The sequence below is a fragment of the Rattus norvegicus genome, chromosome 10 (genome assembly GCF_036323735.1).
Source record: "Rattus norvegicus strain BN/NHsdMcwi chromosome 10, GRCr8, whole genome shotgun sequence".
NCBI lineage: Eukaryota > Metazoa > Chordata > Mammalia > Rodentia > Muridae > Rattus > Rattus norvegicus.
Window position 1 is genome coordinate 92260631 of NC_086028.1, and position 16051 is coordinate 92276681.

Here is a 16051-nt window from a genome sequence, read left to right on the forward strand (position 1 = left end):
CCAATCAAAGTGGTTTGATTTATATACTATTAAATACCAAAGATCTTTATGTTCTATAACTTTAAGGCAGTAAACACAGCCAGGTGAAGCAGCATGTCCACCTACTGAGGAGACATGACCAAACATTTCTTCACCTCAGGACACTGGCAACAAACAATTCCACCCAGATCGAATCTGATGAGCCATCGAGTGAGTTCACTGGGGCTGTTTACAGAGCGTGCTCCTGAAATGCCCCCGATAGGGGCTGACACAGGGGCTGACACGAGCGAGCGCGGTACCCTGGAGTGCGCTCCCCACTGCAGGAGCCTTGGAGGGTTTGTGGGCTTCCCCGGTCCTGGCAGTGTCCCTCGTCCCCTAGGGGAGACACGGAGGAAGCAGCTACCGAGCGCCACCTGGACCTGTCTGTCCGTCCTACATTGCTGCCGTTTGCGGTTTCCAGCTCTTCTGTCGCAGCCTCTGCCGTACAGTCACAGATCACGCTTTACGGTGACAAATGAGCCCACAAGCATCTCTTTTCTATCTGTTATTTATTTAGCTGTCCTCTCATCAACTGGTGTTCACAGAGCTGTAACTCACCTCTCCTCTTCATCTGCAAGACCTGACTGTGTAACACCAAGGCCGGCTGGCACAGGAGAGGCCGTCCGCCAACCACAGCGCTGCCCTGCAGTCTCCAGACAGACCCAGTTGTAGAGATGCATTTTTCTCTCAGAAGCCCCACCACCTCACGGCCCCCACAACCACTGGACACACTCAGTGGCCGTGGTGGAGAGCTACTCCCCTCCCTGCTCCAGCCTCTAAGCCTGCAGGAAAGCAGCACTCTCTACTTGAGGCTCCAAGCTGTCACCTGCGAAAGCCAAACATGTTTTTCAAAACAAGTAAAAACCCGACATTTTTAAAAACCTCGCTGTTGTGACAGTGCAAACAGCATTCATTTTATTGCTCAACTTCGGCATGGGCACATACATACGTACATAGTTAATTTTTAAAAACCATTTATACAGATGTTATTGATAAAGCTCATGTAACAAATGAGTGAAATTACAAAGAATATCAAGGCTAAAACATTCTGTAATAAATACAATGGAAATGATAAAACTTTGTTTTTAAAGTCAGTTTAGAGGAAAAGGAGGAATATTACATACAGTGAACTAATTACACCTAGAGAAAGCGACTCGGCATTTGGTACAATCATCATCCTAGTGTGAGAGCAGTGGCCCCGACAGAAGCCTGCAGCCAAAGGGCAAGGCGCTGTGCTGCCCCCCCCCCCCCTGCAGGCACTGGAAGCCTCTAACACCCATCAGTGCCATCTGTCCAATGCACTGCAAGTTCAGAGCAGATTTAGTGTTGTCAAAGGAAGCAAATTACAGTGGATTTAGGAGAAGACACATTGTGCTCTGGCCTGTAAATGTGGGTGGGTGGGGCAGCACTGTAGAATACAGAGCAACAAACTGCAAAACAAAATGCACAGGAAACAGCATTACTTTAAAACTGTGTGCCAGGAAATAGTGGCCTCTTACTGCACATGAGCACAAGGTAACCATTGGTCAGAATTAGCCTTTCCTGATGGAACAGAGCGACTGGAGGAAGGATGCCTGGAAACAGATAAATATTCACATTAAACACAAGGCAAGTCCAGGTTCTGTGACACCGGGGATTTTTGTTTGCTTAGCACCTATTTGGAAGTAATCAGGTAATGTAATTTTGAAATTGCAATCTAAATCATGTTTTCAGATGTCATGTGCTATTGTAGACTGTTACAGAGGGCGATTTTCTTTAAAGCTCTGTCAAGTCACTATAATAGTTAAAAGGCACTCAAAAAGCGGTGGGATTTGCCTGCGTTACACTGCACGGAAAACCACTGCAAGCAGCATCTCGATACCACTGCATCCCTGTCAGTTATGGTCCTTGCCCCTCTGAGACAGGGTCTCAAGCAGCCTCTAACCCACTGCGTAGGTGAGGCTGGCCTTGACTTGCTGATCCTTCTGCCTCTGCCTCCACGGTGATGGGATTACGGGTGTCAGCCACCAGGCTGAATCACATTTTCTGTAAACTGTTCCTCACAACCTTGTGCCAAGCTCAGCCAGATTTGCTGTTCTTATTTCTCATCAGTGTTTAAAAACAACAGTGCATTGTTCTGATGGTGCAATTTTAAAATCCAATGTGACTTTTTTAATGGCTGCAACCCTTCACCCCAGAATTTTTGTTACCTTCTAGATCACAGGATGAGCCACATACCTTGAAAGCTTAACCTCGACACTTGAAGTCAGCAGTGTGGCAGCCTGGCCTCCTCCCTTACTTCTCACGAACTCCTCAGTTTCAGAGTAAATTGTGTGATTGACTTAGAGTCACTCTTTCTTGAGGCAAGATCTGCTATGTAGCTCAGGCTGGCCTTAAACCTGAATTGCGCCCCCGCCTTAGCCTCCCAGGAATGGGGAGCAGAGGTGGTCAGCACAGCTGGCCTCACTCACGTATGACTTTCCTGGCCCACCACGCCCACTACCACCTCCAGTTCATCCAATGAGTTTGTAAAAGCAGGGCGCTCTAAGCTTGCCAAACGATCTTTAGAGCACAAGCTTGCCTTTTAGAAACTTAATTAAAATATAAGTTAGATGTACTTATTAGAGACTTTGGTTTATAGAAATAGCATATAAAAGACAAACTGACCCAGCAGAGAATGAAAATCCCACCCCATCACAGACTGAGAAGCTATAAAATCGCAGTATTTCAGTTTAAGATGAAATAAATCCACAATACCTCATCTTCTTGATTCAAGAACATGAGGTTTTTTTTGTTTTTTTGTTTTTTGGTTTTTTTTAAGTCATCTTAAAAACAGGAAGGGCAGCAAATAAACTCAATTTAAATGGTTGCATTAGGAATTTCCAAGAAAGTCACACTTGAAAAATATAAAACCCCACTTAAGCTACGGTGACCCACATAATGCAAAATAGAACCCTCTGCTATAGAAAAGCACAACTAAAAACATGTAAATGGCTTAGTTTCATAAAGGTGACAATCCCTTTAGCCAACTGTTTACAAAGGTGAACAATCCAAAATAACTTTAGTTTCTTACAAAGAGCAGGGACAGGAGCTGTTCAAAACCACGTGTTCAATCCAACTGAAATGTGGCTTGTACCGACTGGGGAGCTGTCTTGAGTGTGAGAGACGCGAGTCTGAGAAGCAGTTTGGATAGATAACCTTGTATAAAAATAGTAGTAGTCTTTTAAGTGTAGAATACTGCCTAACTCTGGAGATGCAGGGGTCAGCATTCTTTAGGTTCAAGGTATTAATTTTTAAATAGCAGCTGAGTGTGTCCTCATGGCAAAGCATAAAGACCTTTATTTTTCCTTGAAAAGGAATTTCAAAATTGTCCCTTCCCCTCACAGTGTCCTAGAATCTAAGGAGCAGGGGAGGGGCTGTTGTCCTGTACTCCAGCGTTCTCTGAAGCGCTGCTGAAGGAGGCTGTTGGCCAGGGGTCAGTAAGAGCTGTGGGTGAGTCCTCGGCGCTCATCACTCCACAGCAAAGCCACAGGTCTCCTCGATGGCTGTTAGCAGCTTTTCGTAGAGCTTCTCATAGCTCTCATAGGGCGGAATGTCTATTCGATTGAAACTGTGAAGAAGCAAATCAGACTTGATCATTTCTCAGAGCAAGTCAGCAGGTGCAGCACGTGAGCATAACACGGCCTTTGTCTCAGACGGAAAGGTAGAAGCTGCTGTCCTCTAACGCAGAGATCACCACGCTGGGGAGTGCCTACTGATTTCTGAATAACTTTTTAAATCACTTCAAGGAAGTGTTCATCATTTCTTTTAAACTAAAATCTACCTACAACGACAGAGGAGAATACAAAAATAACTCACCAAGTGTGGGCTTTTGGCAGGTTGTTCGTGCAGGCATCAATCTGGTGTATGGTAAAGAGCCGTGGGCCCGCGGCACCTGCCAGTGAAGGAATGTGGGTCAGATCACAGCAGGTACAGGAGTCCATCTCCAACGCCTCAGAATAAACTGGAACATAAACCACGGGCTGGGGAGCACCTTGCATTCACACACACTAACATGGGGGCTTATAGGAAAAGTAGCCTGGTTTTGAGGTTGTAAGTGACATGTAGGCTCAGACCAGGTGCCGTAACAGCAGCACTGCTGTCTGAGAGAAAAGCTTAACTGATGGCCTCTGTCAGCGTGGTGCCACAGAACATCTGCATCCCAAAACAATATGAACACATTTGGTTTGCTTTTTTTTTTTTTCTTTTTCCAAAACAGGCGACAGGATTTCTGTGTAGCCTTGGCTGTCCTGGAATTCTCTCCACAGACCAGGCCTCTGCCTCTGAAGTGCTTGGATTAAGTGCTGGCTCACTGTTTGAAATAGCATCTTGCTATGTAGTTCAAGAGAATCTTAAACTCAAGATCCTCCTGCCTCAGCTCCCAGAGGGCTAGGATTATAGGCATATGCTATTATGCTTAAAATACACATTTGAATCATATTTAAAGATGATAACCTAATGCAAATTTACACTTATGACTCAAACTGAGCTTAGCAAAGATTAGCAGTCTACGCACACATGCCCCACAAGGGAAGACCACTCCACGTTCCCCAAACAGGGAAGGGAACACAAACTTTAGGTAGCTTTGCCCAGGCTTTCTGAGCATGCTGTGGGCAACTGCTGAGGAATCCTGCACTAGTCTACACTGCTGATTCTCCCTCCTCACCGGCAGCTTCGAAGCCAAGAGTTTAAGGTGAAGGAAGCAATGGCCACCGAATGATGCACCACAGCCATCAGCAATGTTATCAACTCAACCAAAACGCCAACAGTTTACTCCACAGACCAATTCTAAACACTGAAGACGGCTGTAAGTCACTAGTCTGAAGTCATGTAATAAAGTGCTCTGACCAATCAGTCGGCTTTCAAAATTCATGCTGCCTCCCTCCTGTTAGAAGAAAGGCAGAGGAGGCGTCTCGGGTGGGTAAAGGTTTGCCAAGCTGAGACGTGAACATGGAGGTAGATGACCTTCCCTGCAAAGTTAAAGGCAAGCTGACCAGAAAGTGCAAAACAGAGCATCAGCACACAGGCTTTCTCTACACTGCTCACCGCACCCACTGCGATCAGAGAAGTCTGTCAGAAAGGCCTCTGCAGAAGGAGCTGCAATGGAGTCACATATAGGAGCTATCAATCAAAGATCTTCATAAGCACAGGGCTGGCTATAAAAACAGCAATGTACCCCAAACACTGATCCGTCCCATCCCATCCTTCCCTACCCCTGCAAGAGTGCAAGCAAGGTACCTGTGTGCCCACCCCAGGACTCCTCACCTTGGAGTGCTTTGAAGCCCTGCAGAGGCACTCGAGAGGACCCTGTCACAAACTGGAGCAGCCGTGCTCGTCTCTCCTCATCAAAAAGCTCCACAGCTTTCCAAAACCACTTGACGACGTTGCTGTCTGGGGTGCAGTGCTTTAACCGGGTGTTGGCCTTCCAGTCGCTCACGTCAATTTTGCCAAGCCCACAGATAATGAGCTGTAGAAATATTTGCCAGAGTGGTGAGCTGCTGCGTATCAAAGCTGGGCCTCCCAAGACTTCTCAGATTTGCAAAGCCCCACGAGTGATACACAGCTGAATTATCTGGAAAGCTTTTCAAAGCAACCCCAACAGACCCTGTGCTGCAGGGACTGTAACTGTCTGTCTGTGGCACTCAGGTCTGAATCTTTTTGTTTGTTTTTGGACCTCACTCTGTTGCCCAGGTTGGCCTCAAATTCAGAGACCTGCCTGCCTCTGTCTTCCAAGTGCCACCACCGCTCTGCAAAGGTCTGGATCTTTAAACCTCCAGAAGTATCTACTCATTGTAGGTCCTGTTCACTGTAATGGACTCTGACAAGATCAAAGATTTGTAAAATTTCCAGCTTCAAAATAGAATTCTAAAATTTTAAAACAGTAGACAGAAATCAAGACTCAGTAAACAGTTGGGTGAAACAGCCCATGCCTACAATCCCAGCTCTTCAGAGGCTGAGGCGGGAGGATCAACATGAGTTTGAGGCTAGCCTGAGCTACTACCTTGTCTCAAACAGAAGACTTCTCTTCTTACCACTAAGGTCTACCTGGGCCTTTCTTAGGCCTGCACTGGTTTACATCAGCTCTGACACTGCCAGCTTTGCAGTCTGAGGCACTTCTGTCACCAGCCTGCAGTGTTCTTTGCTCTAAGATCACAGTCACCACTACCTCATTTTACCTATGAAATGATCCAGAGTGTACAGCAAGAGACATGTTGGGTCCATAATATAATTTACTTAACAACTTTGAAATTATATTAAAATGTAGATACTCAAGGGCCAGGCCTTGGGCACACGCTTTTAAACCCAGCATTCAGGAGGCAGAGGCAGAGGCAGATCTGTTGAGTAGGAGGTCGACATGGTCTACAAAGTGAGTTCCAGAACAGCCAATGCTACATAGAGAAACCTTTGTCTTGAAAGATAAAATAAATAAAAATTAAACAAAATACACAAATTCTGCTGTATAGTGTTCCAACTGACATCCTGATACAATCAATACATAAGAACTACACCAAGGTCAGTTTGATAACAGGAACTTATCTCTACAGAGTCCATTACTGAGCGAGGTATGTGTATATATCTAACATGTTTGCTCTATTCATTTATGTGCATATATGTATGTGCACATGAGCACACACCACAGTACACGGGTGGAATTCAGAGGACAACAGTCAGGAGTCATTTTCCTTCTACCGTCTAGGCCTGGGATTGAACTCCGTTGTCAGGTTGGTTGGCATGTGCCCTCACCTGCTAAATCATCTGGATGGACTGCCCATCAAGTGATTATCAGTGAATTATGACAGTGAAACCCATAATGTAACTTGTATGGCCTAGGTTTCATATACTTAGTTTTGATAAGGTAGCATGACCTATGTTCTAAAGATTTCAACAGTGATAAAACTACAATGTAAGTCTTACCCTTACCAAATAAAGTTTACCTCCCAAAAAGGTGGTTTGAGTATATGTGGCACACAGGGGGAGTGGTGCTGTTAGGAGGTGTGGCCTTGTTGAAGGAAGTATGTCATTGTGGGGGTGGGCTTTGAAGCTCTACCCAGTGCAGAAGGGTCAGTCTGCTCCTGGCTTTCTCTGGGTGAAGGTGTAGAACTCTCAGCTCCTCCGGCATCATGCCTGCCTGGACACTGCCATGCTTCCCAGCATGATGATAACAGACTGAACATGTAAGCCATCCCCAATTAAATGCTGTCTTTATAAGAGTTGCCTTGGTCATGGTATCTCTTCATGGCAATGAGAACCCTAACTAAGACAGTATGTCTGAAATAATGAATTCAGACCATTAAGGATGCCTTCTAAATTCTGTCCGTCAGAGGAGTGGCTGTTACAGCACAAGCTCTAATTGACAACATAAGCAGGGGAGAAGGTCCTGTCTCAGATCCACTCACTCTAGCCACCTTGCTCTACGTTCCTCCTCCTCCTGACCTGCCTTGGCCAGCTCATTACTCAGTCACTAAAGGAGCAGGGACAGTACTGAGTCAACTGATTGTTTGTAAACATCTATTAAAGAGACCAGCAGCAAGCCTGGAAAGATGGGTGGCTCAGTGGTTAAGAGCACTTCCTGCTCTTCCAAGGAACTCAGTTTACCATGTTAGGTGGCTACAACCACCTCTAACTCCACGTCCAGGGATCTAAAATCTGCCCGAGTACCTGTACTCATGTACACATACCCACATGCAGACACATGCAATTATACATAATTAAAAAATAATAAAAATAGATTTAGAAAAAGACAAGCAAGAAAAAGCCAGAATACTACTACAGAAAAAAATTTTTATTTTATTTTATTTTAATTAATTAATTAATTAATTAATTTATTTATTTATTTTCCTTTTCTTTTTTCGGAGCTGGAGACCAAACCCAGGGCCTTGCGCTTGCTAGGCAAGTGCTCTACCACTGAGCTAAATCCCCAACCTGAAAAAATTTTTTATTATTTTTTTTTTGTTGTTTTTTTTTTTTGAAAAAATTTTTTAAATTAATTATTTATTTTATGTATATGAGAGTACACTGTAGCTGTCTTCAGACACACTAGAAGAGGGCATCAGATCCCACTACAGATGGTTGGGAGCCACCATGTGGTTGCTGGGAATTGAACTCAGGACCTCTGGAAGAGCAGTCAGTGTTCTTAACCTCTGAGCCATCTTTCCAGCCCAGAAAATCATTTTAAAATAATCTATATTCTTCAAATACTTGTTATTTCCTAACCACTGGATAAATTGGTAAAATAAAACCTTTTTTATGTATTTACTTTTCTTGAGACAAGGACTTGCTATGTAGCCCAGGCTGGCCTTAAATTTTCAATCTTTGTGTCTCAGCCCAAAAGCTGCAGTACAGCCCAACGAACCTCACGCTTCTCTCACGGCTGTTCTTTAAGTTGGACGTGCTTGATGCAGCGCAGTAAGGTTGGCTTCACACAGAAGGGAGTGTCACCTCTCTATACAGAGTTGGTCACTGCTGTGATATGGGTATGTGCAAGGCCCAGGGACGGTTGGGCACTACACAACTTATCTTGTTTCATTTCTTCTAAGCAAAGACGAGCGAGCAACTAGCTGAGCTTAACGTTTTATTCAAACACATTTCAGTTAGAGACAAAGTCATCCACTGAAATAAGCCAAGAAATGGGTCCACACTGTAGGATGACTAAGTGCCAAGCAAGTATGGCAACCTGAGTTTAACCCCAGAACCCACACCCAGAGAGAGACGTCACAAAGCTGTCCTCTGACCTGCATGTGCACCCTGGGAGGAATTTCAATTGGGAAGAATGCCTATGTGACCTGAAAAGAAAAGGGACTCAGGAGTAGCTTAGCTTGTGGAGTGCGTGCATCCCTGGGCTTAATCCTAGCACTCCGGGTGGAGGAACAGAAAGCCAGAAGTTAAAGGTCATCCTCATCTACACGGTTCTAGACTAGTTAGAAAGAAGGAAAAGGATATATAAGTTAACAATGTCTCCACATGGGGCTGGAGAGATGGCGCAGCTCACTGCACTTTAGAAGAGGCAAGTTTGATTCCTAGTACACATGGCAGAAGGCTAACAATCACCCGTAAAACACACACACACACACACACACACACACGGACACACGGACACACAGACACGGACACACAGGCGGGCACGCACTCATTTACCTATAAATAAGAGATTGCTTACCCACAGAAACTCCAAAGCCCAAAATATTTCCTATAAGAATTCTCAGAGGATTGAGTCGTGAAACTCTGGAAGGATTAGAAAGCACCACTTCCCTCCAGACGGCAGAAGAGCCCCCCAGACTTGTTACAGCACAGGATCAGAACAGTGACACACTGACCTCCAGCTCCTTCTCATCAAATGTCTTCAGCAGATGCTGTGGAATGACTTCATTAAATCCCTTCTGTAGTGCCAGGAACTGAGCTTCAATGCCTCGGAGGAATCTCCAGTTTACGTAAAGCCTGCAAACATTGGTCAGGGGCATCATGTGACTGCATAAATTCAGATTTGGTAATTGCCATAAATATCCACTTTGGCAACGTTACACTTTAAAGTGTCTATCACATCAGAATTTTAGTCTAATACGGCTAAGATACAGGTGAGCTACAGAGTCCTGCTCATAGGCACAAGACCCTGGGTTCAATCTCTGGCCCGAAAGAAAAAGGACACCAAAAGGTAAAACAATTTAGTGTAATGTCTAAAAACGTTTAAAACTAACAGGGACACGTGGATGCTGAGTGTTGAGGCAGTTCAATACAGTACACGAGTACACCTTCCACCACGAGTCAGCGGCTGCAGGGATCTACTCTTCCAGCTGGGCCTGGGGGTGACAGACTTGTGATCCCAGTCATAAGAGGGCTGAAGCAGGAGAATCAAAAAATGCCCCAGCTCTGCCTGGGCTAGAGAGTGAGATCAAGGAAGCCTGGGCCTTAAATTAGAATAGTAAAGAGGAGAGGATGCAGAGGGCAGAGCCTGGTCCACACACAAGGCCTTGCACTCAGCCCCCAGCACTGCTGACTGGTTAAGTAACTAACAATCAGAAAACCTCCCAGTAAACTGAACATGTACCACAACTCAGGTCTGAAGTTCAATTCTGGTTCAGATTTGGTAACTGCCATAAATATCTATTCTGATAATTAACTATAATAACTTTAATAACACTTCTTTCAAATTCTTTTTAATTTCATATGTATTAGTGCTTTGCCTACACGTATGTCTGTGTGAGAGTATCAGAATGTCTGTGTGAGAGTTTCAGAACCCTGGAGTTACAGAGAGGTGTGAGCTGCCATGCAGGTGTTAGAACCCAGGACTTCTGGGAGAGCAGTGAGTGCTCTTAACTGCCAAGCAGTCTCTTTTTTTTTTCTTCCCCCCCCCCCCCCCCCAGCTGGGGACTGAACCCAGGGCCTTGCGCAAGTGCTCTACCACTGAGCTAAATCCCCACCCTGCCAGGCAGTCTCTTTAGCCCCAACATTTCTCTCTTAATTTGTAACACAAAAGTCAATAGAGACTGACCATCCCCAGGACAGAGGGTGGGGTGGGGAGGTGGGGGGTGGGGCAGAGGGTGACTTGAGAATGCTGTCAAAGAATGTGAGGAGCTCTGTCTATCCAAGAGGAAGAGCACAGGAAAGGAGGCAAGGTGGGAACTACCAAACCCAGACACGATGCTGTCAGAATAATGCTCACTGGTCCCCAGAAGCTGTTACACCTTGGAAGACGTCAGCTTACCAACAAAAGTACATTACGATACTGGCTGTTAAGTGGATATTAGCTCAAAAGCTCCAGTTAACCAAGATAAAATCCACAGACCACATGGAGGTCAAGAAGAAGGACGACCAAAGTGTGATGCTTCAGTCCTTCTTAAAAGGGGGAACAAAAATATTCATAGGAGGGAGACAAAGTTTGGAGCAGACTGAAGGAATGGCCATTCAGAGCCTGCCCATCTGAGTATACAGCCCATATACATACAGCCACCAAAACTAGGAGCCTGATATAGCTGTCTCCTGACAGGCTCAGCCAGAGTATGTCAAATACAGAGGCAAACGCTAGCAGCAAACCATTGAACTGAGAGCGGGATCCCCATTGGAGGAGCTAGAGAAAGGATTGAAGGAGCTTACAACCCCAAAAGAACAATACCAACCAACCAGAGCTCCCAGAGACTAAACCACTACCCAAAGACTACACATGGACTAACCCTGGGCTCCAACTTCATATGTAGCAGAGGATGGTTGGGCACCAATGGAAGGAGAAGCCCTTGGTCCTGCCAGGAGATGTCAGGGGGGGTGAAAAGGGGGGTAGTTGGTGAGGGGGAATGCCCTTATAGAAGAAGGGGAGGGGGATGGGATAGGGGCTTATGGTAGGGAAACTGGGAAAGGGAGTAACATTTGAAATGTAAATAAAAATATCCAATTTAAAAAAAAAAAAAATCTTGCCTAGCAAGCGCAAGGCCCTGGGTTTGGTCCCCAGCTCCGGAAAAAAAAAAAAAAAAAAAAAAAAAAGATACTGGCTGGCTACAGGTCAGCCACGAACACTTTCTATATACCTGATCCTCCTGCCTCCTGAGATCAGAGGTGTGCATCAACATACCCAGCTTAAGAATATTTCTGGGCTTTTAAAATTAACAGAACATCCTTATTCACACTTAGCTACACGTATATTTCTGTAAAAGAGTTCTAAAACTTGGGTTGCTTGCAGGGTATTTCCATGTTCATAAGGAACCAGGCTGCTCAGTGTGTCACTTCACGGCAGAGATCATGCTGGCCACAAGTGCATGTAGACTAAGAAAAAACCAGGCGCAGGCTGGAGAGATGGCTCAGCAATTAAGAGCACTGGTTGTTCTTGCAGAGGTCCTGAGCTTGATTCCTAGTGCCCACAGGGCAGCTCACAACCATCTGTAACTCAGTACCAAGGAATGTAACGGCCTATTCTGGCCTCCAAGGGACCAGGCATGCACATGTTGCACAGACAGACAAGCAAGACAAACATCAGACCTGCTGTCCTAGACTTGGAAGGAAAGGCAAGAGATTGGGGAATCAAGGTCATCCTCAGCTATATAGTAAGTTGGAGGCCAGTATAGTCTACATAAGACCTTGTCTCCAAAAGGGGATGGGGAGGGCTAGTAGCTTCTGAGCTCTGCAGTGTCAGCAGACCATGAGAGAGAAGCCCATCTTACTGAGAGCCCAAGAAGGGGAGCATCCTTTGATAGCACACTGGAGCCCAGTGAGTCAGATAAAGCCAGTCATTGGTGCATCCTGGCTGAGGCCTCGCAGCTAAGTCAGAAGGCCCGCCTTGGCCTTTCAGCTGTGCCAGTTGACAGCTTAGGCACCAGCAGCGCACATCCCTACTACTCTTTGCCCAGCTACCAACCCCAGCTACCAATCTCGACAAAGTTCCACAGGAAGTTTGTGCCAGCAGTAAATAACATTTCCTAAACACTAAATGTCTTTATATATTGATAACCTGTAGCTTTTTTTTTTTTATTTTTTATTTTTTATTTTTTTTCGGAGCTGGGGACCGAACCCAGGGCCTTGCGTTTGCTAGGCAAGTGCTCTACCACTGAGCTAAATCCCCAACCCCACCTGTAGCTTTTTTAATTCAAGCATTTACCTGACATATTCTTTTTTATTTTCTTCAGTAACAGGAATACTTTTGCCATTTGGTTTGAGTTCATGCTGAATAATTTCACCATATGCGTTATGTTCAACACAGAAGGTATGGTCCAGAACACCTGTGATATCATTTTCACTAGATAAGAAACAAAAGAGACACATTAACAGGGGAGCCTACCTCACACCTCCTACAGCGTGTTCCTAGGTGTGGCGTTCAGCTAAGACAGTACTGCAGTGTAGCAGTTAAAGGACCAAACTCCTCCCACCAGTTCTTATGCTATCATGCTACCTTTACTTGCACAGAAAAGTCAAAGAGATTTCTCCTCATAAATACAGACAGCATTTTACTTCCCGAGCAACAAGAACGGGTTCTGTCAAAGTGAGACTCTTTGAGAACAACAAAACATTTTTTATATCCAGAGAAAAGGCTCTTCTGAACATGAGCAAACACTTGAATATTTTCAGGGAGAAAGTGATCTGTGAGCTCTGTGCACCTTCCCAGGCAGAATCAGCTAGCAGTTCATTATGGTTCAGTCAATCACTGCCTTCATTAAAATGAAATAATAGGACAGGCCAGATGTAAAAAGAACACTGGCTGTTCTTCCAGAGGACCTGCGTTTATTTCACACTCAGTGTGGAAAGTGCTCACTGCATGACCATAACCTGAGTTCAGTCCCTGGAGCCTACATGGTAGGTTGTGATTCTGTTACCATTTCCTAGTATTTAGAATTTACTGTCTTGTCACATGTCGGCTGAGACAGAATCTGCCTTAGTCTTAGAATATTATTACATTTAGTGTTTTAGCTTAAAATGAGCACTCTCAGTCTGGAAATCTGAAATTCAAAATAAAACAGTTAGGAATTACCATCAGGGCATGTGTGTAAAGTGTATATGAAATGAATTGTGTTTAAACTTGGGTCTCTCCCTCCAAAGATCTCAAGGATAAGCAAACAATCTAAAACTGGGGAGAGGATCAAAATCAGAAATACTTTCTAGACCCAAGGACTTCAGACAAGGGATGATCAATCTATACTAGATTAATTTTCCTTTTCAAAGTAGTAATAGGAGACTTCCAGAAAGGCCTAGATCAGGTTTGCCAGGCCTGGTAAGTGTTCCACTTCTTTTTGCAGCAAATGGAAATTGCAGTGATCCACAGCTTGTCCTAAAGCAGAGAGTAAGTGACCCAGCTTGATAACCCACAGTGCAACCCCTACACAAGGTCCAGGAAGATGTCAGAAGATCCCAAGAACCAGACACCAGGAGACCTGCCATGAGACAGTCTCATGATAGGAAAATTCCACAATATGGCTTCGTAAACAAGATCCACGTAATGAAACACCACTTGTCATGCCAACAAAGATGGGGGAAATGTCTCAAGGCTTCCCACCTAGATGGAGAGCTACAGGCCGTCAATGATAGGTTACCTAATCCAAGTAATCCGCCCTACACACAGATACATACTGGATTACTTGGGATTAGGTAACCTATCTGGCCACTCATCCCTGCAGAAAACCAATTCTCCTCTCAGCAGTCATCTATGTAGACTTCGTGTGTGCCTGTGTGACTATGTAGACTGTGTGTGTGTGCCTGTGTGACTATGTAGACTTCGTGTGTGCCTGTGTGACTATGTAGACTGTGTGTGTGCCCGTGTAACTATGTAGACTGTGTGTGTGCCCGTGTGACTATGTAGACTGTGTGTGTGCCCGTGTGACTATGTAGACTGTGTGTGCCCGTGTGACTATGTAGACTGTGTGTGCCCGTGTGACTATGTAGACTGTGTGTGCCCGTGTGACTATGTAGACTGTGTGTGCCCGTGTGACTATGTAGACTGTGTGTGCCCGTGTGACTATGTAGACTGTGTGTGTGCCCGTGTGACTATGTAGACTGTGTGTGTGCCCGTGTGACTATGTAGACTGTGTGTGCCTGTGTGACTATGTAGACTGTGTGTGCCCGTGTGACTATGTAGACTGTGTGTGCCCGTGTGACTATGTAGACTGTGTGTGTGCCTGTGTGACTATGTAGACTGTGTGTGTGCCCGTGTGACTATGTAGACTGTGTGTGCCTGTGTGACTATGTAGACTGTGTGTGCCTGTGTGACTATGTAGACTGTGTGTGCCCGTGTGACTATGTAGACTGTGTGTGCCTGTGTGACTATGTAGACTGTGTGTGCCTGTGTGACTCTGTAGACTCCGTGTGTGCCTGTGTGACTCTGTAGACTGTGTGTGTGCCTGTGTGACTCTGTAGACTCCGTGTGTGCCTGTGTGACTATGTAGACTGTGTGTGCCTGTGTGACTATGTAGACTGTGTGTGCCTGTGTGACTCTGTAGACTGTGTGTGTGCCTGTGTGACTCTGTAGACTCCGTGTGTGCCTGTGTGACTATGTAGACTGTGTGACTATGTAGACTGTGTGTGCCTGTGTGACTATGTAGACTGTGTGTGTGCCTGTGTGACTATGTAGACACTGTGTGTGCCTGTGTGACTATGTAGACTGTGTGTGTGCCTGTGTGACTCTGTAGACTCCGTGTGTGCCCGTGTGATATGTAGACTGTGTGTGTGCCTGTGTGACTATGTAGACTGTGTGTGCCTGTGTGACTATGTAGACTGTGTGTGTGCCTGTGTGACTGTGAAGGCTGGAGGAGGCATCAGATGCCCTGGAACTTCATGATCTGCCTCTTGAAGAGTCCTGGGAACTGAACTGAGTCTTCTACAAGGGCAGTAAGGGCTGTTAGCTACTGAGCTCTCTCTCCACTCCTAGCTTGTATCTTTTTAAAAGCTCAGATGCTAACTGTGATAAACAGATGTAAGATTCAATACGTACAGTATCCACACCAAACTATTATGAAGGTCTGGATCAACTAGCTCCATGTCGTCCAAAGTAATTGACTTCCCAAGCAACTGTTTATAAAAAGGTAATGTGAAACCACCATCAATATAATGTCCATGGAATACAGCCATTCCCATTATTCGTCCAACAAAGTGGAAATAGGACAAATGCTCCTGAAATGAAAAAAAGGACATAAATAAGTTAGAAACTCTTCAGTAAACTGTCTTAATAAAAAGTAAATATTTAAGCAACATTTTTTTCCTTCCTTCATCTCCCTCCCTCCCCTCTCCCTCTGTTTTTTGTTTTTGGTTTTTTTTCTCCCTTTGGTTTTGTTTGTTTGTTTCTGAGACAGGGCTTTCCTTGTAGCCCAGGCACTTTCCCTACTGCTGGGATTACAGGTATGAGCCACCATGCCCACATCGCGCTCAGGGCAAAGGCCCTTTAGAAAATGATCCCTGACAAACTTTTGCAAAGCTACTTGCACACCCTGTTCTGAGTGCACTGTCAAGTAAAGCTGCTGATCCTCTAATTGCCTCCTTGGCCAGCCAGAGACTGAACTTCAGGACACCATGTTGTTAAGACATGGATTTGGTGTCACACTTGAATTAATCC

General features: G+C 45.2%; 1 protein-coding gene across 4 annotated transcripts in view; it reads right to left on the minus strand.

The window, feature by feature from the left end:
- Positions 1-885: 885 nt before the first annotated feature.
- Smurf2 (SMAD specific E3 ubiquitin protein ligase 2) overlaps positions 886-16051 on the minus strand; it is a 100670-nt gene continuing 85504 nt past the window's right edge. For 3 of the 4 annotated variants that reach the window (XM_039086171.2, XM_063269213.1, XM_063269215.1), the window contains 6 exons: positions 15434-15612; positions 12614-12751; positions 9351-9471; positions 5302-5503; positions 3856-3931; positions 890-3607 (listed from right to left, as the gene is read on the minus strand). In XM_039086171.2, coding sequence (XP_038942099.1) covers positions 3508-3607; positions 3856-3931; positions 5302-5503; positions 9351-9471; positions 12614-12751; positions 15434-15612 — 816 coding nt within the window. In that variant the 3' untranslated portion in view covers positions 890-3507. 4 annotated transcript variants of the gene reach the window in all.